This window comes from Enhydra lutris, unplaced genomic scaffold, assembly GCF_002288905.1.
Source record: "Enhydra lutris kenyoni isolate GAN:26980312 unplaced genomic scaffold, ASM228890v2 scaffoldscaffold71, whole genome shotgun sequence".
In the NCBI taxonomy this organism is placed as follows: Eukaryota; Metazoa; Chordata; class Mammalia; order Carnivora; family Mustelidae; genus Enhydra; species Enhydra lutris.
The window spans coordinates 2,658,104-2,683,449 of record NW_019154155.1 but is presented as its reverse complement, the minus strand read 5'-3'; the positions used below and the strand labels follow the sequence as shown (position 1 = coordinate 2,683,449).

General features: G+C 37.8%; 1 protein-coding gene across 1 annotated transcript in view; it reads right to left on the bottom strand.

Moving 5' to 3' along the window:
* The window catches only part of LOC111159900 (mitochondrial intermediate peptidase), a 175,389-nt gene that overhangs the window by 77,466 nt on the left and 72,577 nt on the right, over positions 1–25,346 (bottom strand). The window contains exons 15-16 of the mRNA XM_022522575.1: positions 6,619–6,693; positions 3,742–3,861 (exon numbers count right to left, since the gene is read on the bottom strand). Of these exons, the coding sequence (XP_022378283.1) occupies positions 3,742–3,861; positions 6,619–6,693 (195 nt within the window). The remainder of the gene's footprint in view (positions 1–3,741; positions 3,862–6,618; positions 6,694–25,346) is intronic.

The window sequence follows — 25,346 nt, the reverse complement described above, 5'->3', positions numbered from 1 at the left end:
TGTACCCCTGGGGCTAATAATACATTATATGTTAATTAAAAAAAAATTAGTCCTGGGCGTGTCATGTACAGCATGGCGACCATGGTTAACAATACTCTTTTGTGTATATGAAAGTTGCTGAGAGAGTAGATCTTAAATGTTCTCACAAGAAGAAAAATTTATAACTGTGTGTGGTGTTAACTAAACTTACTGTGGTGGTCATTATTTGGCAATATCAACATATGCCAAACCACTTTATGTTGTACATCTTAAACTAACATAATGTTACTTGTTAATTATATCTCAATGAAATTGGAAGAAAAACAAACAAACAAAAAACAAGAAAAATGTTCTCCTTTCTGGGTGCCTGGGAGGCTCAGTGGGTTAAGCCTTTGCCTTCGGCTCAGGTCATGATCTCAGGGTCCTGGGATTGAGCCCTGCATAGGGCTCTCTGCTCAGCAGGGGACCTGCTTCCCCCTCCCCCTCTGCCTGCCTCTCTGCCTACTTGTGATTTCTCTCTCTGTTAAATAAATAAAATCTTTTTTAAAAAATAAAAAATAAAATGTTCCCCATTCTCCACATCCTTGCCAACACCTGTTGTTTCCTTAGTTGTTCATTTTAACCATTCTGACTAAATGAGTTGCCAACTCATTGAAATTTTGATTTGTATTTCCCTGATGAGTGATGTTGTGAATCTTTTCATGTGTCTGTCATCTGGATGTCTTCTTTGGAAAATATCTATTCACGTCTTCTGCCCATTTTTTTTTACTGGATTATTTGTTTTTTGGATGTTGAACTTCTAAGTTCTTTAAATTTTGGATACTAACCTTTTATCAGATACGCCATTTGCAAATATCTCCTTCCATTCCATAGGTTGCCTTTTAGTTTTGTTGATTATTTCCTTCACTGTGTAGCAACTTTTTATTTTGATGAAGTCCCAATAGCTTATTTTTACTTTTGTTTCCCTTGCCTCAGGAGACATGTCTAGTAAGAAGTTTCAATGGCCAGGGTCAAAAAGGTTACTGTGTGTGTTCTCCTCTAGGATCGTGATGGTTTCCTATCTCACATTTAGGTTTTCTATCCATTTTTAATTTATTTTTGTATATGGTATAAGAAAGTGGTCCAATTTCATTCTTCTGCATGTGGCAGTCCAGTTTTGCCAACACCATTTATTGAAGAGACTGTCTTCTTCCCACTGGATATTCTTTCCTGCTTTGTTGAAGATTAGTTGACCATAAAGCTGTGGATTCATTTCTGGGTTTTCTATTCTGTTCCACTGATCTATGTGTCTGTGCTCGTGCCAGTACCATACTGTCTTCATGACTACACCTTTGTAATATAACTTGAAGTCTGAAATTGTGATGCCTCCATGTTTGCTTTCTTTTTCAGGATTGCTTTGGCTATTTGGGGTCTTTTATAGTTCCATACAAATTTTAGGATTTCTTTTTTAGCTCTGTGAAAAACTGCTGTGGTATTTTGAGAGGGGCATTAAATCCATAGATTGCTTTGGGTAGTACAGACATCTTAATTATACTTGTTCTTATTTTAGATTTTTTTTAGTAGGTATCTCATACTCTTTTTATTTCCACAATGGTATCTTTAAAATTGTTTTTCAGTTTGTTGATGATAAACAGAGATAGAATATTAATTTTTATACTTGTTTATCCAAAAAGTTTCTAACTTTTCATTAATGTCACTAATTTACCTATACATACTTAGGATTTTCTCAACAAACAATCAATCATCTGCAAATAATGACAGTTTTGTTACTTCCTTTCTAACGCTTATATTTTTTCTTTTCCTGTCTTATTGCCCTGATGAATGCTGCTCTGAAGAATTCCAATGAGCATCCTCAACTTATTCTTTATTTTTATGGAAATGTTTGTTATAAGCTTGGTGATGAATTGAATGAGAAAATGCAGAAGTTTCTAAGTAAAAGAACAGAATACTTATGCAAACCTAGACAAGCTCTGTTTCTTTGAAAAAAAAAAAAACCAAAAAACAGAAGAAGAAGACGACGACAACAAGCCTTAAAAGAGTCTTTCTTCAGGACACCTGGGTAGCTCAGTCACTTAAACCACTGCCTTCAGCTCAGGCCATGATCCTAGGGTCCTGGGATGGAGTCCTGCATCAGACTCCTTGCTCAGTGGGGAGCCTGCTTCTCTCTCTACCTCTGCCTGCCACTCTGCCTGCTTATGCGCACGTTCTCTCTCTCTGACAAATAAATAAATAAAATCTTTAAAAAAAAAAAAAAAGAGTCTTTCTTCTCTAAATGTAGCTATGCTTCTTCTAAAGACCACTTAAAACAATGTACTCAAAGGGCTACGGCTACTGACAATAAACAAAGGAGACAATACCAGCAAAGAGATAAACCTGTATATTTTCTCAAAAGGAATAGTTAGCTTATTCTCATTACCACAAATTTTCACTAATATAGAAAATCCAGAGCTCAGTAATACACGGCCTTAGAACAATAAATTACATATAAGGTCAAAAATAGGTATGTAGCATGACTAGCATTACATATTTGGGGCACATGATTAAGCTTCTAAGACAACCAAAACTATTCATACGAAGTATTATAAAGACAAAATGCACTGTTACTTTACTTGTCTAGTCAATGTGAATTGTTCCCATGTACGTCTGAGTATCAGGACCTGAAGATCCACTGGACAATTAGCCTTAACTGGCGAGCCTTTACTCAGCGTTTTACAGTTTACAAAGTATCTTCAAATTCGTTCTCTATCAAACTGGCTAAGCTGGAAAAATACAAACCAGGCCCTACCAGTAGCCACCGCAACACCTCATCAGGGCTGCCTGCCTGAGAACGAAATGAATCCCAAAAAAAGACAGACCCGAGAAATGGAAAGAAAGAAAAACATTTCGAACGAAATGTTGTGTAAGAACTAACTAGATCCAACTTACCTGAAACCAAATACACCCTTGCACCTTCCAGTTATGAGACTCAATAAATTCCCTTTTCAGCTCAAGAAATAGGAGTTGGGTTTCGACCAGCTGCAACTCAGAGTCCTAAGTAAGTGTCAGTCGCATTGCTAACTGCACCAGCCAACACTCTCTCTGCCACACCCAGCCTCCCCCCAGCAACGTTGGGGCAATGGAACAGCATGATTTCATGAACCCCAACTCAACCTAAATGATCTTAGAGAAGACAGGTAATGCGTATGAGCCTCACTATGAGCCCCAAATATGGAGATATTATCTAATTTACAGGTTTGAGAGTGAAATTCGAGGTTCTCTTGCAAAGCAAGTAGATGGAGTCTGGCACCTAGCACTCAATAATGCTCCCACTTTCCAATCTGGCCATACTAAGTGAGATAGGATATGCAAAACTTCTATTATAATCCCTGATAGAAATAAGTACTCAATAAATGTCAATTTCTTTTGCAATGAAAATGATTAGGGGCTGATCATCACATTCATCTTACACCATTAACCATCTTTTCCATTATAGGAAAATAACAAAAAAGAATACAGACTAACTCCAATGACCATTTTCACCCCCCACCTTTCCAGGAATCCAGAAACACACTGCTAACAGGAAGAAAATAAGCACATGTAAATGGATGGTTAGAGATACTAAATGGGCCAGGCAATTTCCAGCATTTGTCTGTTGGAAACCTTGACCTACATGTAGGGATTTCAAATTCTGCAAGGGGAAGGTGACCATGACCTACTCACTCTGACAGAGATACTAGCTGGACCATTCAATGGCACACAACAGGATCAAAATGCAAGACTCACAGTATTTGGAACGTATGGCAAGCCATAAAATTTCTCCTGTGTTTCCCTGAGAATGTCTGTGGTTGATGTCCTCAGGGGGTGCTTCCCATGGTAGATCTGATCCAGAGTGGCATAAAAGACCTAGACAGATGAAAATGTCCACTTAGTCTTGGCGGTCCATCCTTCCATCTAAGACGTGGTGGGCCAAAGACATTATAAGCGTACCAGAATAATAATTACACATACCAACTGAAAACATTTACAAATTCAAGTGTATATGGCTTGAGACATATTTGTACCACATTTAAGACCACACTGATGATGAAAAGGAAAGCTTTCGACTGTTTTATGATGAGGATATTAAAAAAATTTTGGACACTATCTATAAGGTACTCTTCATGTACAATGGAGTAAATTAAATTTGTGACCACAAAACTGGAATTTGGCCCATAGATACCTATAGATATACATAAAATATATGGTTGGAAATATGAAAAAAAATGAAGTTACAACTTGTGACCTTCTGGATCTCATAAATCCTGTTTGATCTCTTCCTTGAATCCTGCCATATCTTAAATGAGGGCAGTGAAATGGTCCAAATCCCAGTTTTGTGAGAAGGGACAGAACGTGAAATAGATGGGGTAAGGTGAAGTAAAGGAATAGCAATCTTTCATCTGGCAAGTACAGATGTTACTAAGAATTCTGGTGCAGCTGTTGCCAAGTCTGGAGCTAGGGCCAAGCCGGCCCCCACACCCAGTGTCGGGAGATACCAGGGAAGCAGCTGCTGTACATGGGTAGTTCTGCCTTACGGAGGTGACCAGGAGAGAATGATCACTCACCTCTGAGGAGAGGACACAGGGCATTGAAACATGATAGAAGAATAAAGCATTAGTTTGAACATGAAATCTGTTGCTTATGAAGTTCTGAAAACTAAATTTTACAGAGCAAATTTGAAGTAAAGATAAAGGGCATTTTCACTGGAACATTTGGCTTGAGTATTAACACTGTTTGGAGTTCACCTAAAGCAAGGAAGTAGAAAATTTGCTTTATTTTAAAGGAAAAATTCTGACATGCAATTATGTTTCTGATATGTATCTTTCTGATTTAAAAATGGAATTTGTAGAGAATGTGCAGCTGTTGACTTAAAAGAACAGAGGATTAGTTTGGATAAAAGAAAAAATTTAAATGACCTCTAGCTCTTGGCTTCATCTAGATATAGAATTATGGTTCTAAATTATAAGTCAAGTTTAAACCTTCCCTAGAAAAATACAGACATTTCCTAAATATAAATATTGCTTTACTCTAACTGGTAATCTAAACATACAGCTAAATACAGCTCCTTCAATTCTATATTCTATAATGAGTAACAATGCATAAAGTAATCAGAGGAGACAAAATTACCCATCCGCATCTTGTCTATATTCTAAGAGAGTAAGTTATTAGGAACTGCAACTTAAATTCTAACTTCCACTAAGGTGTTTTGTTTTTTTGTTTTTTTGTTTGCCAATCTATAAACAAATCGGAATTTAAAAGTTTCATTCCTATAGTTATGCCTTCCACAAATGAAAGGCATAAACATGGACTGACTTTTTTTTTAATGATAAAAACGGAGCAAAATAAATGAAATGTACATGTGTTTCATGCTTATTTGCTGATAAAACAAACAATTCTAAAGTGATGAACCTATTTGCCTACCCAGGGAGACCAATAGCCTTATAGCAACAGAAAAACGGGAGCTTATTTTTAAAACAATACACAAGAGGAAAAAAATTGCAATTTTAAGAACATTGCGTATACCCCCTTAGAAAACTGGAACAATTCATTTCCTTTCCACCCTTATTTGTCTGCACTGTACAAGGGGGCTATTGTGGAATAGGAAAGCTGGCATGGGGAGCTACTCTGGCAAGAATCTGCCTCCCTCTCCTTTCTCTTCCTCTCTGTCTCTCAGGGGGTTATTCGTTTGGGGGCGGGGGGAAGGAAAGGTTGGTTTTCCATTTTAAAAGAAAATCTTCAGAACAAATATTCAAAAAGAAAGCCACAACCCAGGTTTTTAAAAGGTAGGACTTCTACTATAGATATCAGCAAATCGAAAGACTTTTGCTGAGAAATGCTATTTTTTTAAATAATTCAGAGGTCTTTCTAAAATTATATTGATATGCAGAGACATTAATATGAATCAAATATAAATTCACAGTTTTTCTATAGTGTACTTTTTCTTCAAATATATATTTTAAGGTACAACATAAACAGAGTTCATAAGGGCTGAATTTTACAAAACCATAGAGCAATTAAATGGAGCCCACACTTTTAAATAGGTAGCTGGATCATTATAAAATGAATATTGCCTAAGATGAAAGACGGGTGTTTGGGCTGTGTTTATAGAATTCTCAAGACCTGATGAAGAGTAAGGATTCCATAAACAATCTCAGTAATTACAAGTAACCGAAACATCTGGTATCATGTAGACCTGACATCCAGATGGTTCCTAAGATCTTTCTAGTCTTTGAATATTATCTAGAAAACTGGCTTTGAATATTATCTAAAACTAACAGTCGTTATTGTTTAAACTTCACGTCAAAACTATAAAATTTTAAAAAGATACAGAGGAACATAAAATATAACATGGTTGCTGAAATGTATGATTTAGAAGTCACATGCCTTTCCCAAGCTTTGATCTTCCCGACTGAAAATGGGAAATAACCTTATTTAACATCCACTTCACAAGGATAGTGTGAGGACTGAATGAGTCGGTTTGGGTCAAGTTCTTTGAACTCAGATGAAAGATGTCTTAGAGGCATAATTATTATAATAAATGTGCAGCACTGGCAAGAATTTAAAGTTCTATATTTATTTTGAATTATCGCTCTGAAAAACTTCAGAACAAAGGTACATACATACCTGAAGTTGCATATCGGAGGCAGCACACACCTTTTTCGATTCACAAAGTCGAGACACCATATTTTTGGGCAGCGACTTGAAAAACAAAAGAATATATATGTGAGTAAGTTGTTTAATAAGTCGCCGCATTGTGTGCTTATGGGGTAGGAAAGTTAAAAACGACAACAAACAAGTAAATGAATAACTGAATTTAGTCACGGTGCCTGTCAAATTAGGGTCCATATGTGAAAAATACAGCACTACAGGGAACTAAGTGGCATAGATCTTTTAAAATCTGTTTAAAACCTTAGAAAAGAAAAAAAAAAAACTTAGTAAAAGTGATTGCTTTTTCTGTTCTTTGTTACCAGTGAAAGCCTGTTCAAGTGCTCTGTTGACTTTTAAATGCATCTAATAATGGCTGATAGGAATAAAGGAGTCAAGTGTGGAGAAATAGATGATAATCCATGGTGTCGGCCAGTATTAAAGCTGAACTGATATCCTAACAAATAACCATGATAATGAATTGCACACTCTTTTTTTCTCCAACCTGAAAGAACTGCAGAGCTTGGAAACTCAGTATAATGACCCTATCTGATTTAATAAGGCTTCCTCCTCGAGACTAATTAGGCCTAATCACATAACATCACATATTCGCTTAGAAATACACTAATAATGTAGTCAAGGAAGCACTTGAGTCACCTTACTCTAATATCATTAATATTGATGTTTATTGAAGACAGCTACCACTTTATACAATCCTATGTATAATCTAAATGAAGCTAAAAGCCCCTCTACAGGGAAACCCATTCTAGAAGACACCTGGGACAGGTTCCTAGCACTACCGCTGTGTAAATTAACCACCCACAAATGACCACCGTGAGCTGTCCGCTGGACAGGGGACTGGGCACTGCCATATTTACACATATCGCCTCAGAGTGCTCAGCCCACAGCAGACACTCCATAAATATTTCGAGAAGGAACAAATGAACACTAGAATGATCATTTAAGAAAGACTTAAGTGAAAGGCTACAGCAGTACATGATAAAGGCTCAGACAACAAAGCCTATTCTCTCTTCTTCCTGTTTGGCTAGAAGAAAGGCATACCAGGCAAAAAAGGAAATTTTAAGGAATTAAGACATGGATTGAAGGAGGTTATACAGTGTAGATTCTGACACAGGTGGAAAGGCCTGGGGCTTTCTCACACCATGGGCAGCCATCTTGTATAAAACAAAAATTTCCTCAGACAGAATTTTTAAAAGTCAATATTTAGTTAAGTCATAAATGCTAAATGCCTCTATCAGAATGTTCAATTTCCTTAAACCTCACTTTATATTATATCTTCAGCTGATATGACTTGTGCTATAGTTGGATTATTCATGCCTCGCAAAACTTTAATAGTTCTGTCTTCATTTAAAAAAAAAAAAGGTATGTGGAAGGATGTCATTTTCTCATTTTCCAACAATGAAAAACACTGTGGGTGAGCACTGTATTAGGTCTCAGGGACAGAAAATGGCCAACAGACAGGGTCCTGGTCCCATGAACTTCCTAGGCTGGCATCCCCCATGTAAGCACAATTTTAACAAGAGTTAACAACTATCATAAGCACTAAGACAGAAAAGCAGTGCAGGTTGGTAAGAGAGCCACGACCTAAAAAGGCCTAACTGAGGAACTCATGTAGACGTGAAATTCACACAATGAACAGGCATTAAGGAAAAAGGGATGGGCTGCAGGGAGAAAGAAGCGTCCCAGGCAGAAGAAATGCCGTGTGTGGAGGCAGAAAAGAAGAGGGCCCTTGCAGGTGGAGAGGGAGCCACAGGCAGGAAAGCAGGGTTCCAGCAAGCTGGAGAGCCAGGTAGGAGCAAAGCAGGGACACTGGTCTCCACCCTCAGACTCTGCCTCACGGTAGGCCACTGGGGAGTTCTAAGCAAAGAAGTCATAAGGTCCGATCTGTGATTTTAAAAGGTTCTTTTGGCTGCCGTGTAGACACTGGAGAGGAGGAAGGCAGAAGTGGGTTAGGAAAAAACCCAGGTGGCTATAGTTAGTGCACCAGTGATGCACATCAGTAATACAAGCCACAGCCAGAGTGCCAGGGGCAGCGGTGCCATGGGAGAGGGCTGGAACCGAGTGGGAGGTGAGACCCAGACACAGCACTGTTTCCGGGAGTGTGCCACAGAGGTGCAGAGGGTAAGGGCAGTACCACGGAAGGAAAGATGGGGAGGGAGAAGTCCTGTCTGAGCTTAGAAAATGTACAAGCAAGCTTAAGAAATGCTGATGCCAATGAACCCTCCAGGGACAAAGACTGCAGATGTAAACAGAAGAGACAATGATTCCTGAATCAGGAACGCAAGGTTCCTGAACAGGCAGGAGGAGAAGGGGCACAGACCCCAAGAGAGAGGAGACTCAAGCGTCGGGCTCCCATGGATGGGCCATCAGGCAGGAAGCTGTGGGAGGAGATGGATTCCCAGGCCTAAAGAGGTTAGACAAAGTTGTGGAGAGTGGTCCACCGAGAAGTGCAGAATCATCAGCCCTGGGAGAACCCTGGGATCCCAGTCTGGCCTGGCGTATGGGCAGAACTGAGGATGAGGCAGATGAGGGAACAGCAAGTGGGTGAGGAGGAAGGTCAGATCAGCAGTGGGAGACGGTGAGGTTAGGAAGGTGCCCCTGCTTAGCGGGAAACAAGCAGCCCCCAGGGCCCACAGCAGTGGTCAGGCATCTTTGAAAGGTTTACTACTTCTGCTCTGTAGACAATCATATGGAAATGCCAAGTAATGGATCTAAGAGCTAAACCCAACATAACCCCTTTCCATTCGGAAGTAGCTTACTCATTGTGAAGGCACAACCTCAGATTCAAACCCACACAGAAATGGCAAACACTAAAGGGACAAATTTAATGAAGCTTAATTCTTTCCTTGTCCGGTTTACAATAAAACAAAAGATGGGGCGCCTGGGTGGCTCAGTGGTTTAAAGCCTCTGCTTTTGGCTCGGGTCATGATCCCAGGGTTCTGGGATCGAGCCCCGCATCGGGCTCTCTGCTCAGCGGGGAGCCTGCTTCCTCCTCCTCCTCTCTCTCTGCCTGCTTCTCTGCCTACTTGTGATCTCTGTCTGTCAAATAAATAAATAAAATCTTTAAAAAAAAAAAACAATAAAACAAAAGATGTAAAGAAAGACAGCACATAAGAACAGAGACAGCTAAAAACACAGTTCATCAAAAATTATGTAATAAAAGGAAACACATTCTATAGTTATAGAAAAAATTACTACTGGAGGAAATGAGTACCACTGCTGGTAAAGGTGACATGGAACCTCTGTGTTATTTTCTGCAACTTCCCATGAATCTAATTATTTCAAAATAAATGGATAAGTACAAAAAAAAAAAAAAACCTCCTAAAAATTATGTATTCAAGGCCTACTATATATACTGTAGTAAATTCAAGGAACGTTTACTGAAAATATACAGAAACATATAGAAGGTAAGTACAATCTTGGTAGACTAGTTCAAAGCAAAGTCTGCCTGCCTCTATGACTACTTGTGAACTCTGTCAAATAAATAAATAAAATCTTTTTTTTAAAAAAATCTAGTTTGGGGGATTAATGAGTATACTTGTGATGAGCGCCAGATGTTGTAAAGAAGTGCTGAATCACTATGCTATACACCTGAAACTAATATTGCACTGTATGTTAATGGCCTGAAATTTGAATAAAAACTAAAAAAAATAAAAATAAATAAAAATCTGATTTGGCTTAGTCAACTGAGATTAACAAATGCATTTCAGCTGTTGGAACAGTTACAAGCAGAACTTAGAGATATTGCAGATCTGGTTTGCAGACAACCGCAACAAAGCGAGTATCACAATAGAGTCCAATGAATTGTTTGGTCTCCCAGTGCATATAAAGTTATATTTACACCATAGTCTATTCAGTGTGCAATAGCATTATGTCTAAATAAACAATGTATATATCTTAATTTAAAAATACTTCATTGCTTGTTTAAAAAATAAATAAATAAATAAATAAAAGAAAAAAAAAGAAAATAAAATCCAGTTTGTCTGATATAAAAAAAAAAAAATACTTCATTGCTAAAAAATGCTAACCATAATCTAAGCTTTCAGTGAGTCGTAATCACTGACCACAGCTCACCGTAACAAATGCAGTAAAATGAAAGTTTGAAATATTGCAAAAATTATCAAAATGTGGCACAGAAACATAAAGTGAACAAACACAGTTGGAAATAAGGCACCAAGACACTTGCTTGCTACAACGTTACTACAAAACTTCAGTCAGTAAAAAATGGAGTAACTGCAAATCCCAATGAAGCAAAGTATAGTAAAATGAAGTATGCCTTTATAAATTTATATTATTGTCTTGAAAAGTACATCCTTTTTTTTAACAAAAATAAGGTGAAAACTTAAATACCATAAAAACTAATTTTCAAGTTACATGAGAATTTTTTAATAAAAATATTTAGAAGTTAAATCTTAAATTTCAAATTAGAAAAATGTTTCCTGGTTAAGATTTTTTTCTGTAGATATCACTTTACCAACCAGAGGTATGACAACCAATATTGAAAAAAATTCAATTTTTGCTGTCATTCCACAAGTGGATCTATCTAGCCAGTAGCACAGCTGTTTCACATTATTGTCTCCTAACATGAAGACTCTCACATTTGATATACTGAAGAAACAGAAAATGAATATATCCAAGCTGACAGGTAATATATATATAAGTATATATATACGCATATATATATATATATATATATACACACACACACACACATAACTATATATAAGTGGAAATGTATTTAAAACACCTGAACCTCAAACAATATTGGAATTATTTTTCATTACATTAAATTGAAAATTCATCAAAGTTCATGGCATCAGAAGTAATAACTCTTTCACCATATCATCAGCATTTTTTTATCAGACTATTTCAATCTTCGTAACTTCCACAGTGCAAAACACTTCACTAAGGCGCCTATCCTGACATGGCATATCATTCTCAGTTCTCCTTGGGATCTGGACACCGCCATATTCATTCAAGATTAAGAGGAATCCTACTTGCAGACTAAGAATGTTGTAAATCAAGAATAAAATTCAAATGACTAGGGTGAAGAATGATGGCATAAGAAATGACACAGCTGGACAGCTGTCTTGGGCCTTTCAGGCTGTTTCCAGGATCCTTAACTTCTGTCTGCTGAAATGGCTACTTCATATCATCCCAAAAATCCAGAAATACCATTCCTTCCAGGAACCTTCTTCTTGGACCCTCCAAAGGAGAACTGAGAGCCTTAAACCAACACCCTTCTGACTGTGAACTTCCATTATTATGCTTCACTGGCATGTAAAGGAAAGAGAACAGGTTTTGAGGCCAGACTAAACCAAGTCTGAATCCTAACTGTGCCACTTACCAATTTGGCGGCATAATGTCAGGCAATGTACTGAACGTCTCCAAGACACACTTTCCTCGTTGACAAAATGTATTATCTTTTTACAGAATTAGATGAGAATTGACCAGAATGTATTTTTAAAACATATTATGTCAGGTTCAACAGAGTAGATGCTGAGTAAATGGTAGCTACTATAATTTACTATTACAGTTGCCCTGTGTAATACAATAATCATTGACTTTGACAAACTTTACTTACATTTTACTGTTTTAGCTACATATTCAGCAAATATGGTCTGTTTTAGATTTATAAATTCTTAGGAGACAGAAATTATAGCTCAACAGTTCTACATAGCACCTAACAATCAAGCTCTTAATAAGGAAATGTACTTTCAAAGGTTCCTATTTATAGTTTTCTTCATTTGCATAATAGCCAAATAAGCATAATGAAATACATGTGCCTCCTCAAGTGGTCCAGCTTTAGAAGAGGATCCTTTCTCCATCATGGTGATTATTTTAAGGTTTTTAGAACAATTACATCAACTAACATGTTATTATTCTCTCTTCCATAGTTCAATACCTGCCACAAAACTTGGCTATTAACTCACATCTGAAAAGATTTTTCTCTCATTTTAGGTAGAATTGGTTATCAAAAGTGAGTCAGTTCTTCATCTGCAGAGTCCAGTTCTTACTTAGAGAATGTTCCCTTTCTGGTGACATTTTAATCAAATGTATCTCATGCTATATGGATCTTGATATTTCAAACTTTCAGTTTATGACAACAAGTCTGCTGTGAATTCTATCCGATTCTCTGTGCCTCCGCTTGCCACCCCCCCACTCCCTTCTCCACTCCCCTGCCCTCTGGCTGCCTTCAGGGTTTTTTCTTTATCTTGGACTATGAGTGTGTTCTTTTGTTATTTATCCTGCTTGGGGTTCTTGAAGCATCTTGGATCTCTGGCTGGATTTTCATGATTTTTGGCAAATTCTCAGCCATTATGCCTTCAAACAGTTCTTCTGCCTTATTACCTCTCTCTTCTTCTTTGTGCAACTCCGTTTGCCCCAAAGTTCTTGGACACTCATGCTCTGCTCTGCCCCTGACCCTACTTTTTTCTCCCTCTTTGTATTTTGGTTTGGGTAATTTCCACTGACCTGCCTTCAAGTACACTGAGCTCACATTCTTTCTTCAGCTGTGTCAAGTGTACTGATGAGCCCCTCAAAGGAATTCTTCTATGATACCATGGCATTATTTCCTGCATTTCCATTTGAGTGTCTCTCATAGTTTCCATCTTTTGCTTCATCTGCTCGAGTATGTTGTCCACTTTTTCCTTTAACAGAGTTATTTAAATCCCCATCTGATAGTTACTTTGAATTTATTCTAGTTAGTAGTTAAAGTCCCTGGGTCTGACTCTAGGGATTCCTTTACTTCTGAGCAAGGAGGCTGGGTTTTGTGCTGTTCCTGTGTAGCAGCCAATCACCTCCTGTAGGCCGGCAACACTGGGGAGGGCCCCATGCAGTCTCCCACCCTGCGACCAGGACTTCTCCTTCGTACCTGGTGAAGGCTGACGGAAAAGAGCCTCCAGGTGAGTGCAAACACCGCAGCTATGCCAGACTGATAGGGCAGCCCACACTTGGCCTCCGACAATTTATTAAAATGTTCTCTAATTTATCTTTCCCCTTCTGCATGGCAGCCAGGCCTTCCAACATGCTTTGCCACTCAGACAATCTCATGGGCCTAGGACCTCAATGTTCTTAGAAGCTCAAGAAAAGTTAGGGTTTTATCTTTTTCCTGTAGTTAACTTGAGAGCAGTGCTCTTTCCAGCTTTCCACATGCCCAATGGTTCAGACTTTCATCTGTACAACTACTTAGGCTTTTAGCTTCCAAAGGAAAAAGAAAGGCAGAAAGGTTTGTAAGGAGTGAACCACTCTCCATTAAGTCAGGACTCAGACATCATTAAAGATTATCATGAAGAAACCCGCAGAGCACTGGCAGTTGTGCTAGGAGAGTTGATTTTCATACCATCAAGCAGGCATCTAGGAGAGTTAGTGCGCTTTAGCCAAAAGATAGTTCACTCAACAAATATTTATTCACGGCCTGTCATGTGACAGGCAAAGTTGATATATCAGTGAATAAAACTGATAAAAATCCCAGTTCTCAAGGAACTTACATTCTAGGAGACCCTGTCATTATTATTTTTAAATTACCAATGGGAGGAAGAGAAGACACTTTTCATTATCTCAGCTCCTATAGGCTTAAAGAATAAAGTGCCAGAGATATAAAGCACTATCTCCTTTTGGTTGACCAAAATGATCAAACTGTGCTGACAAGGCTGTGCACATATGCAATCTTTATACATTTTCAATTCATTTGTGAGTTTTCTTACCTCATATTTAAATAAGACAAGTAGTCAACAGTGAATGAGGGTTAGATATGCATGTAATTCGCATTCATATGCTTTCAAAGGAATGAAATGGTGAAATACAAGAATACATTATCTCAATGTATACTAAAAGCACCAACAATTATTCATGCATTCACTCAATAAATCCTTAGTATAAGGTACCATTCTAGGAACCATGGGAAGAAGAAAGAAACCATCATCTCTTGCCCTCAAAAGAATGACAATTTCGATACCTGCTTCCCAAGAGTAAAATCTGTGCTGTCCGTTGTAGCTGTGTAACTTCAGGCTTTTAAATTTATTTTCATTTATTTAAGTACCCCTCCAAATTCAATCTTACAATTCAACTATACTATGGCTTGATGGTGAAAGTAACTCTTTGCAAAATTTGTTTTATCAATACCCTAAGTGGGGAGGTGCCCGGGTGGCACAGTTGGTTGAGCACAGATTCTTGATTTTGGCTCAGGTCCTGATCTCAGGGTCATGAGACTGAGCCCCATGTGGGGCTCTGTCCTCAGTGCAGGGTCTGCTTGAGTCTCTCTCTCCTCTCCGTCTGCCCCTCCCCCCCAGCATGCTTGCTCACTCACTCTCTCTCTCTCAAATAAATAAATAAATCTTTAAAAAAAAATACAAGTTCTTCCCAAAAAAAGGATTAGTGGTAATAATAAAATTTCTAGTCAATATTAATTGGCATGCAATTAATAGATGATTAAAGTAGAGATAGGAAAATGAAGGCAGGAAAATAAAATGAGGTCAGAATGGAAGTTAGACACATAAACATACGTGTCTCATGCTTCCATTCATCTTCACAGCTGGGTCACAAATTAAGCTCTAGTCAGAGAGAGAAACTCAATAAGGTGCCTATTCAAACTGCTATGAATACAGATCTAGTTCCTTTATCTGGGATTCCATAATCCAGAAAGGTCTGAACTGAAAGATTTTCACAAATGGCAAAACGTGGCCTGAACAAAAGTGAAGTCTGCGAAGTGTTAATCCCACTTGGAAAATATGCAGAAACATGAACTCCTTTGACGACAAGGTACTCTGTCAGAACCCACTAGTTTTTTAAATTCAAAATATACAATATATAAACCATTTTACTTTTCTAAAATCCAGAATACACTCAATTCCGAAGTATGCAATCCCAAAGCTGGAGACAGAAAACAATGAATCCCTGTGTAGCATATATTTTGTGGAAAGTGAACTTTCCACTGAAAAGAAAACAGGTAGACCAAAAATAAAGTTTTTCATTCAAAGTACTCCACAGACACTACTGTGTATTTCCTGAAGAGATTTGTAAGTGTGTCATTAATAACGGGTTAAATAATCAAATAAGTGAGAGACTCCTCTACATTCCTCATTCTATATCTGTGGAACCCAACTGGGTCTGAAGTAACTTGGCCTCCATTGGCTGCTGGCTGACTCCCATGCCCCTGTTTCCTGAGGGGGGACCCTGCCTTGTGGTAGAAGATACAGCAATAAAAGCAGGTCAGGTTTGTCCATGAGATTCCCCAAAATTAATTTCTTTCCTGGAGATACCCAGATCAAGTTAGGATATTTAAAGTTATGAGTAGTCCTACCTTCTGAAGTGCAGAAACCTTAATTAATTTCTACACTTATTTCCCAAAGTTATTTAAGCACAAAACATGCTTCCACACCATAATATATCTTTATAGAATCAAGTGATTCAATATATAGGACACTAATTGAGAAATAATTTGCTAAGGAAATTAAAGGTGAACTGTAAATACAAGAAAAATTATTATGAATAAAATTTCTTTTTAAAAATGTTCAAATACAATTGTATCATTCTCACTAATCTTTGCATTTCTCTCTGACCCTAAATTTACCCACTTTCTTCAGAAAGCTTCTTTTCAGCTCTTTAAATCCCATCTTGGCACTCTCCTCTCCAGAGGCCAGCAGGCTCCCCAGGTTTTCTGGAAACGGGTCTCCAGGATGCCCCAGCTGCTTCCTTGGCCCCACCTGTTCAGTGCCTTGGCCAGAGCAGTCTTTTCTAACCCATGAGAGCTGATGGAGCAAACGAAAGAGAATAAGCTAACATGCTTTCCTTTACGGTCAGGAAACAAACAGGCTGAGTTCCAAAAGGACACTTTTCTCTAGCCTCCTCACTGCAATAGCATGTTCCAAAGTTCCTCTGGCTTCTCCGCTCTAGTCACCTGCTGTTCTCTGCCAGGCTGCAGACAGAAGACAGGCCAGCCTCACACAAGTTGAGTCTACACTGGAAATGCCAAATAATCACAGCCCCACATCCCACATTTGTTCCCGGCAAAATTCTTTTTCTACAGCAAAAAGAGGCAAATTTCCATTTTGTTCTTTTTCGGGTATGTCCTAGCTATCAATATTGTTTTCAAAGGGCCATCTCAGTTAAATACAATAGTGCCTCTAGTTATACCCTTAACAAAACTTAGCAGTCTGCAACCCTACAAAATGATCTCAGTATGGAGCTGTTCAGACACAGTTTTCTGAAGCAATCTGGATCCCTCACCAAGGGCAGACTATTTTGAACAAAGTGTGAGAACACGAATGCAGATTTATTTCCAAAGTAATTTACTGAATGAACTTTATATGTCAGATAATGTATGCCCTAGCCTGAGTTTCTTTTACAAACCTGTAGTTTCGTTGGGGGGAGGGCAGAGCAGGTTTCTGTCTCTGTAGAAGGCTGCTGGGTCTGAAATAACCTTGGTTTGATGCTGGCTCACTCCTTTGTGCACTGAGCCGAGGCTCTGCCGATTGGAGGCAAGTAGGTTTGTCAGGGAGGCCCGCTGGGCTCATCTTCACGAAGCACCCCACTGTGTGCAAGGGGCGCGAACAAGCTGCTGGTTAATATAACAATGATTCCTGCCTACTCCTGTTGCCATGGACAGGAAAAGGAATGTATGTTGAAACCGAACAATGCGAGGGAAAATGCCTCAAGAACCACAAAAGAGGTATGGATAGAGCAATGGAGGAAATTATAAGGCAGCAATTATCTAAAGCATCTGAAAGACAATTACTCTAACAATTAATTGTATCTCCTGTATTATTAGAGTGCTGGTATTTCAAAGCTATAAAATATAGAAAGACACTGTGGTTTTCACCCCACATTGCTAAATAGGAAAAAGGTAGAGTTGTTTCTACAACGGGAATATGATATGCCAATAATTAACTGCCGTGACCTAATTTATTTTAATAATCCAATATGAGGCAACCCTCTTGGGTCCCCTCCCTTTTCGGGAGCTCTGTAAACTACAGGGTCCTAGCCTCAGTCTCAGAGGCTGGTAGACTCCACTGTCCCAAGCCATTCTGCTCCGCATAGAGTAGTGGTTCCTATTTCTAGTATTCTGTTCATTTATTATGCACTATTGCTGCATCTGGTGGTTTCGGTTTAAGTTTCTGGAGCCCCAACCGACTCTGAGGCATAGCCATTGTGGTGTGAAAGGTCCCTTAAAAACACCCAAGAGACCAGAAGCCCCATCCTTCTCTGCGCACCCAAAGCACACGGCTGTACTAGAACCCACTCCTAGCACGCAATTCTTCTTTTTTAAATGCCAGAACACAACTGTGGCCAAAAAGACAAAACAAAAGACCACAAAATTGATTCTTTCTTCTATCAAGAAAATAAAGTCTGATTCCCTGCTTATAATTAAAATATGAACAATAAGGACAATAATTACCCAACTACATGGAGTCCAAAACAAGTAAAACCCAGCAGTCTCAGCATCATCTGGGAAATTCTCAGAAATATAAAATCCTGGGTGCTCCATACCCACTGAGTCAGAATCTACATTTTAACCAGATCCCCAGGTGATTTCATGCACGGTAAAGTTTGAGATATCCGGGCTTAGAAAAACATAAGCATCACAAGTGCTCGAATAACAAAGGTGAGCAAAATTAAATCATCCTGATTTTACAGGTAGAACTGTAGGAAGGGAGCACCACAAGAAAGACAGAGGACTGCATCTGAGGTCAGGCAGCTTGGGTTTTCTTTCTTTTTTTTTTTTCAGCTTGGGTTTTCTATGACGACTCACTTGCTTTGGGATGGCAGGCAAGTCTCTTGGTATCATGTTTTCTCAACTGTAAAATGAGGATCAAAAAATGCCACTGCAAAAAATTCATATAAAGATTCATTGTGGTAATAGTCAGTCACCTTGTGAAAAGGATTAAGCTGGATGAACTTCGAGTCCCTACATCTAACACATCTGTCTCGTTAAGGGCTGTCATGGCGAGGGGGACCACACATTCGGGTGGGCCTGGCAGTCCCAGGTTAGGGACTAGTTCAGAATAATTAATAACGGCACCCCCCTTCCTTCTTAAAAGTGTTTTGGCTAGACACTAGGTTACATCACTGTCCCGTTAACAACTAACTTCCTTGAGAGCTTCATGTGAGTCAAACACAGCTAGCTGTACAGAGCCTATGGACACTGCCTCCCCAAGGAAGGAAGTGTTTGCTGGATTCTTGGGATAGACATAAGCTACGCCATGGGCTGACCAAACACAGGAACAAAACCGTTAAAATAATAATAGCTTTTCTGTTATATTAAAAAAAAGCACAACATTTTTGGAAGGTTTCAGAATATCATCAAAAAATGCAAATGTTTTAGGGAACTTGGCATTACTTGAATTCTCTGAATGTTTCCCCATGAGCTCAACTTGTAAGCATGTAACCTCATGCATTTGCCAGACATTTTCTATCACTTCACAATCACACCAGTTTAATTTAAATCATGTCTTGTTAAAAGTTTTGGCATCAAATTCTTCCAGAACCAAGTCACTGTGATAAAATATCTTACTTATGGCCATTTAGAAAATTTATTATGGTAAAAGCTGCATAAATATTAAAAGCTAAGACATTCTCTGGTAATAAATTCAACTCTTTCCGAAGCAAAGAACCCCCACCGCTGATATCCTTTGGGAACACGATGGATCTAATGACATAAACTTGTTGAGACATGGTCATCCAGAACAAGAGAAGCCTTCAGAGGCAGAAAGCCGAGCATCAAAGCCATCCAGGCTACAAGTCGGCAGCTTGATCCCATACCACCCCAAGCACTAAATCTCTGCACGTGTCTATAATGGGAAAACAACTGGATTCAGCATGTATCAACTAGTCTGTTTTGCTATTATCCCATAATCCATATGGCACATAATCAATATAATGGAAAAGCTGCCTCGTCCCAAAGAGAAAAAAATGTCAGATCTAAATCCACAGAAAATAAGATTGCTTTTAACCTCTATGACTTACAGTGGTGTTTTCTGACAAACTAAGATGAAATGAGAAAAAAGAACCTTTAGAAATGCTTACATGTTATCACAGACTCACTGATGGTTCAGAGAAACAGAGAGAAGTATTTTGACTTTTACAGGGTCCAGTGAAACATGTTTTTATGTTTAACTCAGTTAAGGTGTGATAAAAAAAATTCCAGTAAGACCGTGCTCACAGTTTGCATACATTACATACATATAAAAACTACAGTTTTTGAGGTAAGTATGGAGGCATTAATTTTCAACTTCTAAATTTGCATCTTTATTTTATATGAAAGAGCAGAAAAGTCTCAGGCAAGTTCAGTGACAGATCGGAGGTCAACTGTGTGTGGTGGGGGGGCCAAGGTCAGACCCGTCTCCACCTCCCAATTCAATGTTCTTGTCTAGACATAATTGAGAAGCATTAAAGCTGAAAATAAGAAAAGTTTCAAAACAACTTAAACCTGCCAAAACTAATCTAGTTCCAGTTGCTCTATAATTTTTACCTTCAATCCTTGTTCCATATCTCCTGAGAGAGAGTGACAGGAGAAGATTTATTACAAGCCTATCTGTCTCCTTGGAAATAAATGTTAAGCAATTTTAGCCTTGGGCTGACTTTCACAAACCAGGGGAACAAACTAAATCTTATAATGACGCAGCACAGAACAGTTCTAAAATGAAAGCACTAGAATTCTACTGTTCTAAAAACAACACTTACAATGGAAATAGGTCTGTGATTTTTTTGAGACATATTGTAAAAGAAATATAAACCATTTCCTACCAGAGTAAAATCTAGAAAGAGAAAACCACCACATGTTGTAATATTGATTTGAGCAACTGACAGAACTTTATGAAAGCTGTGATGTAAAACTAATAGATCTATTAATAAATCACAAATAGAAACTAAAAGACCAAATCCCATGTTACTACTTTGTGACCTATGGGCAAATTGCTTAACATAAGTCAGTTTCTATAAAGCGTGGATAACCATGTACCTACTTCATTGCTAGATAGGATTAAATCAGAAAAACATATAAAATAATAAACGTTCATTCCTATTATTTGCTGTCTGATAAATATTTTGTGAGAAATATAACTAGAGCAACAAGCATTTTAGTGGTGGCTAATGGACAAAATTGTACAAAAACTGTAGGTTCTCTCAAAAATCAAATGACTATATTTTTCTTTTTTAAAAAGATTTTATGTATTCATTTGAGAGAGAGAGAGAGAAAACACAAGCAAGCAGAGGGGTGGAAGGACAAAGAGACTCCAACGTGGTCAGTGGAGAGACCAACGCGGGGCTCGATCCCAGGACCCTGAGATCATGACTTAAGCCAAAGCCAGATGCTCAACAGACTGAGCCATCCAGGCGCCCCCACCCATATTTTTCTTTCTTGTAAAGACCTTATCTTTAAGTCATCTCTATCCCCAACATGGAGCTTGAACTCACAACCCCAAGACCAAGAGTCACATGCTCTGCTGAGTGAGCCAGCCAGCTGTCCCTCATAGGACACAACTAGGTTGCAAAATTATCAGAAAAAATAGACTTTAAGATGAACCATTATAAAGATTAAGAGAAGAACTCTGTTTATGCCTCTAAAAAAATTTACTCAAAATACATGGAGTTAAAAAAGAGAGAAAAATGTGTAAGGCAGTGAAAATACTGGGTATGATGCCATCATGATGGATACCTGCCATTATATATTTGTCTAGACTCACAGGACGTATGATGCCAAGGGTGAACCCTAATGTAAACTATGGACTTGGGGTGATGAGGATATGTCGGTGCAGGGTCATCAACTGTAACAAACGCACCACCCTGCTGGGGGATGTTGGTAATGGGGGAGGCTGCACCTGTGTGGGCGCAGGGGGTATATGGGAAATCTTTGCACCATCTCCTCAGTGTTGCTGGAAACCAAAAACTAAATAAATAAAGTCCAAATTTAAAAAAAAAATTAGGTAAAACTAAGGTGAAAAAATTATCTATCCATCATACTGGAAGATTTCCACCTCTCACAGCTTTTTGCTAGTTCAAAAAAATTTAAAAATCTGAACACAATTACAAGATTGACTTAACAACAGATTCGTATGCAACCCCAGACCCAACGATTAGAAAATACACAATGTACTGAAATGAAGCACAAACACAACATTCCCAAAAAACTGGCGGCTCATGAAGCCATAAAATACCAACAACCTACAAAGAACCAATACTGGGTAGACTACTTAGCTATTAATAAGAAAAACATAAATAAGTCCTCTGCACAGTTTAAAACTTTTAAGCTGTATTTCTAACAACTCGGTGGTCAAAGGGAAAATTACAATGGAAATTAGCAACATTAGAAATATTTTCTATGAAAAGCATGGCATGCAGCTAAAGCACGCACCAGTACAATTTAAAATTATAGCATTAAAATTCGAACAGATATGTTAGGTAATACTGAAACTGAATTAGTTCAGTGTCCAGCTAGCTTAATTGAGGGATACAAACATAGGAGGAAGGAGAGAATAATAATAAAAACAGAAACAGAAACTAAGTGAACTAAAATGAACAATATAGAGGATAAATAAAATGTGCCTAAGTTCTTTGAAAATACTAAAAAGACAAACCTCGGCCTAGATTAAGAGAGAAAAAATGAGAGGATGATATTAGGAATGAAAAGGATATAACTACACATTTAGCAGGATTTGAAGGATAAAAGAATGCTGTAAATTGGCTTATGCCAATAAACTTGAAAACTTGGATTAAATGGGTAAATTTCTAGAAAATTACAACTTAGTAAAGCTTACTTAAGAAGAAAAGAAGGCCCAAAGACTCCTGGAACTACTAAGAAATCAGTCGTTTAAAAAATCTTCCCACAGAGAAAATAATAGACCCTGAATGATTTTATAGATGAATTCTGACAAAGTTTCAAGAAACAGATTATTACAATTGTATAAAAGCACTTCTAAGGAACAGAAAGGGGAAAAAAGGAACATTCGGAAACTCATTTTACGAAATGGCATATTCTTAATACTAACAAAGTAAAGAACAAGAGGACAAAGAAAAATCACAAGTCACTCTCTCATAAATACAGATGCAAAAGTCCTCTGTATAAAAACATTAGCAAACTGAAGCTAGCACTGTATTAAAAATAATAATAATTCAGAACTAAGCCTACTTAATCCTGCAGTACAAAAATGGCTTAACATTAACATCAGCGTTCACTACATTAAATTAAAAGAACAGCCCAATTACCTGAGAAGATGCACGTGCACACACGCGCGCACACACACACACACACACACACACACAATCTGATAAAATGCAATACCCACTAGTGATTTAAAAAAAAAAAAAAAGGAACCAGAAATAGGAGGGAATTTCCTTTTCCTGAGATTTCCACCAAATCTACAACAAATATCTTTGTGGTAAAACAGTGAAAACATTTCCTTTAGAAACCAGGATAAAGACAAATAATGCCCATATAAAAGCTTCAATTCAACACTGTTCTGAAGATTCTGGTAAGTGAAACAAGGCAAGAAAGAGAAATAAAAAGATAAAGGAGTTGAAAAGGAAAAATAAAATTGTTCTGTTTGCAGAAGTAACTGGTTAAAAAAGGTTACAAGTTCTACTGAAAAGTTACGCAAAATAAAAAGAAAGTTTAGCAAAGTGGAAATGAAATCTATATATGAAAAAAGGATAAATAGTTCCTTTAAACACTAGCAACAATTAGAAATATAATTTTAAAAATATACTATTTATAATAGTATCAAAAGGTAGGGCATCTAAGATTAAGTGCAGCAAAAGTTGCGCCTTAGGAAAAAAAATTTTAATTTTATTAAAAGACTTAAAGCACCTAACAAATGGAGAAACATCAGAGTCATGCACTGGAAGATCAATATGGAGAGATACCAGTTCTCTCCAAATTGATCCATAGATTTAATAATCGAACCAACTCTTCTCATTTTTTTATATAGGTAAGTTAGTTCTAAATGTATATGAATAAACACAAAAACCCAAGAATAGACAAGAAATTTCTGAAGAGAAAATGGGGAAAGCTTTGGTGAAGCTGCCATAATAAAACAGCATGGGGGGCGCCTGGGTGGCTCAGTTGTTAAGCAGCAGCCTTTGGCTCAGGTCATGATCCCGGGGTCCGGGGATCAAACCCCACATCAGGCTCCCTGCTCAGCAGGAAGCCTGCTTCTCCCTTTCCCACTCCCTCTGCTTGTGTTTCCTCTCTCACTGTGTTTCTCTCTGTCAAATAAATAAAATCTTTTAAAAAAATAAAACAGCATGGTATCAGGGCAGACAATGTAAACAATGAAATAAAAGAAAAATCCCATAAACAGATCATTGCATATAGTGGGTACATGCTTCATGATGGATCTTTGGAGCAAGAACAAATGGTGCTGGAACGATAGCTATCCACAGAGAAGAAAGGAATTGGAGTCGACCTTATACTAAATACAGACAGATTTATAATTTGATTATAAAGACCTAAAAATAAAGAAAAAGCATTAAAATTTTCAGAAGAAAACAGCAGAATATCTTTATGGCTTTTAAGGAAACAAATATGTCTCAAATAAGATCTAAAAAGTACTGACTATAAAGAAAAGATTGCTCAATTCAACAATATTAAAATGAAGGAATTAAATCCATCAAAAGATACCCTAAAGAAAGTGAAAAGACAAGCCATAAACTGAGAAACACAGGGTTATTGTTCTATCATATCAAGAAGGAGAAATCAATAAGACAAAAGTAAACCATCACATAGAAAAATGTACGACAGCAAACAAAAACAAACAATAAAAACATGAAAAGCAAAACAAACAAACCATGAAAAGCTGTTCAACTTTCAAAGTAGCCATGGAACACTGTTGCCAATGAAGACCACAAGAGCATTGCATTTCTTAACTACAAAATTGGCAAAATTCAGACTCTGACAATATCAGATGTGGATGAGGCTGTGGTGTGATGGCAACCATTGTTGGGAGGAGGGCAAATAAGTACAAGTATTTTGAAAAGCAATTTGGCATTATCACATAAACTTAAAAACAGACATCCCCTATAAATCCAGCAATTCCAGGCTTCCACATGAAAATACAAGGTATAAAATTGCTCACAGCAGAATTGTGTGAACTAGCAAGAACCTGGAAGAAGCCATGTGCCCAGCAACAGAAGAATGACCTCAGAAATGATGAGATGTTATACTGAATTGAAAGTAAATACACTGGAGCTACAGGGCACCCCTGAGGAACCTCAGGCATTTAACTGGAGAAAGAAAATCGCAGATTACAAACAGTGTAATACCACTTTTGCACAGCTCAAAAACAAAACTAAACACCATACTGCTTAAGAATAAATAACTCATGCGGCAAAAAAATATTTTAAAGCAAAAATTAGTGAGAATTCAGGGCTGTCCTTCCAGACAGGAGCATATGGTAATGTTTTACTTTTTAAGTTGGATGGCGGTTTCACAGCTGCTCATTCTATAAATGTAATTTTGCAACATTAAGTATTAAATTAAAAGTTTATTACTTTCAGAGGCTTTTCCTTTCTAATCACTCATGAGAAGATCTACTGAACAGAAACCAGCTCCATTATAATCCCCATCCACTATTTTACCAGTACCATTGGTTTTTTTCTGGAATGACGTAGAACATTTACATTTTCTACTCTGACATGGCATCCTTCAGATATTATACAACATGCTGCAGTTTGTTTTTTCTAGTCTTACACCA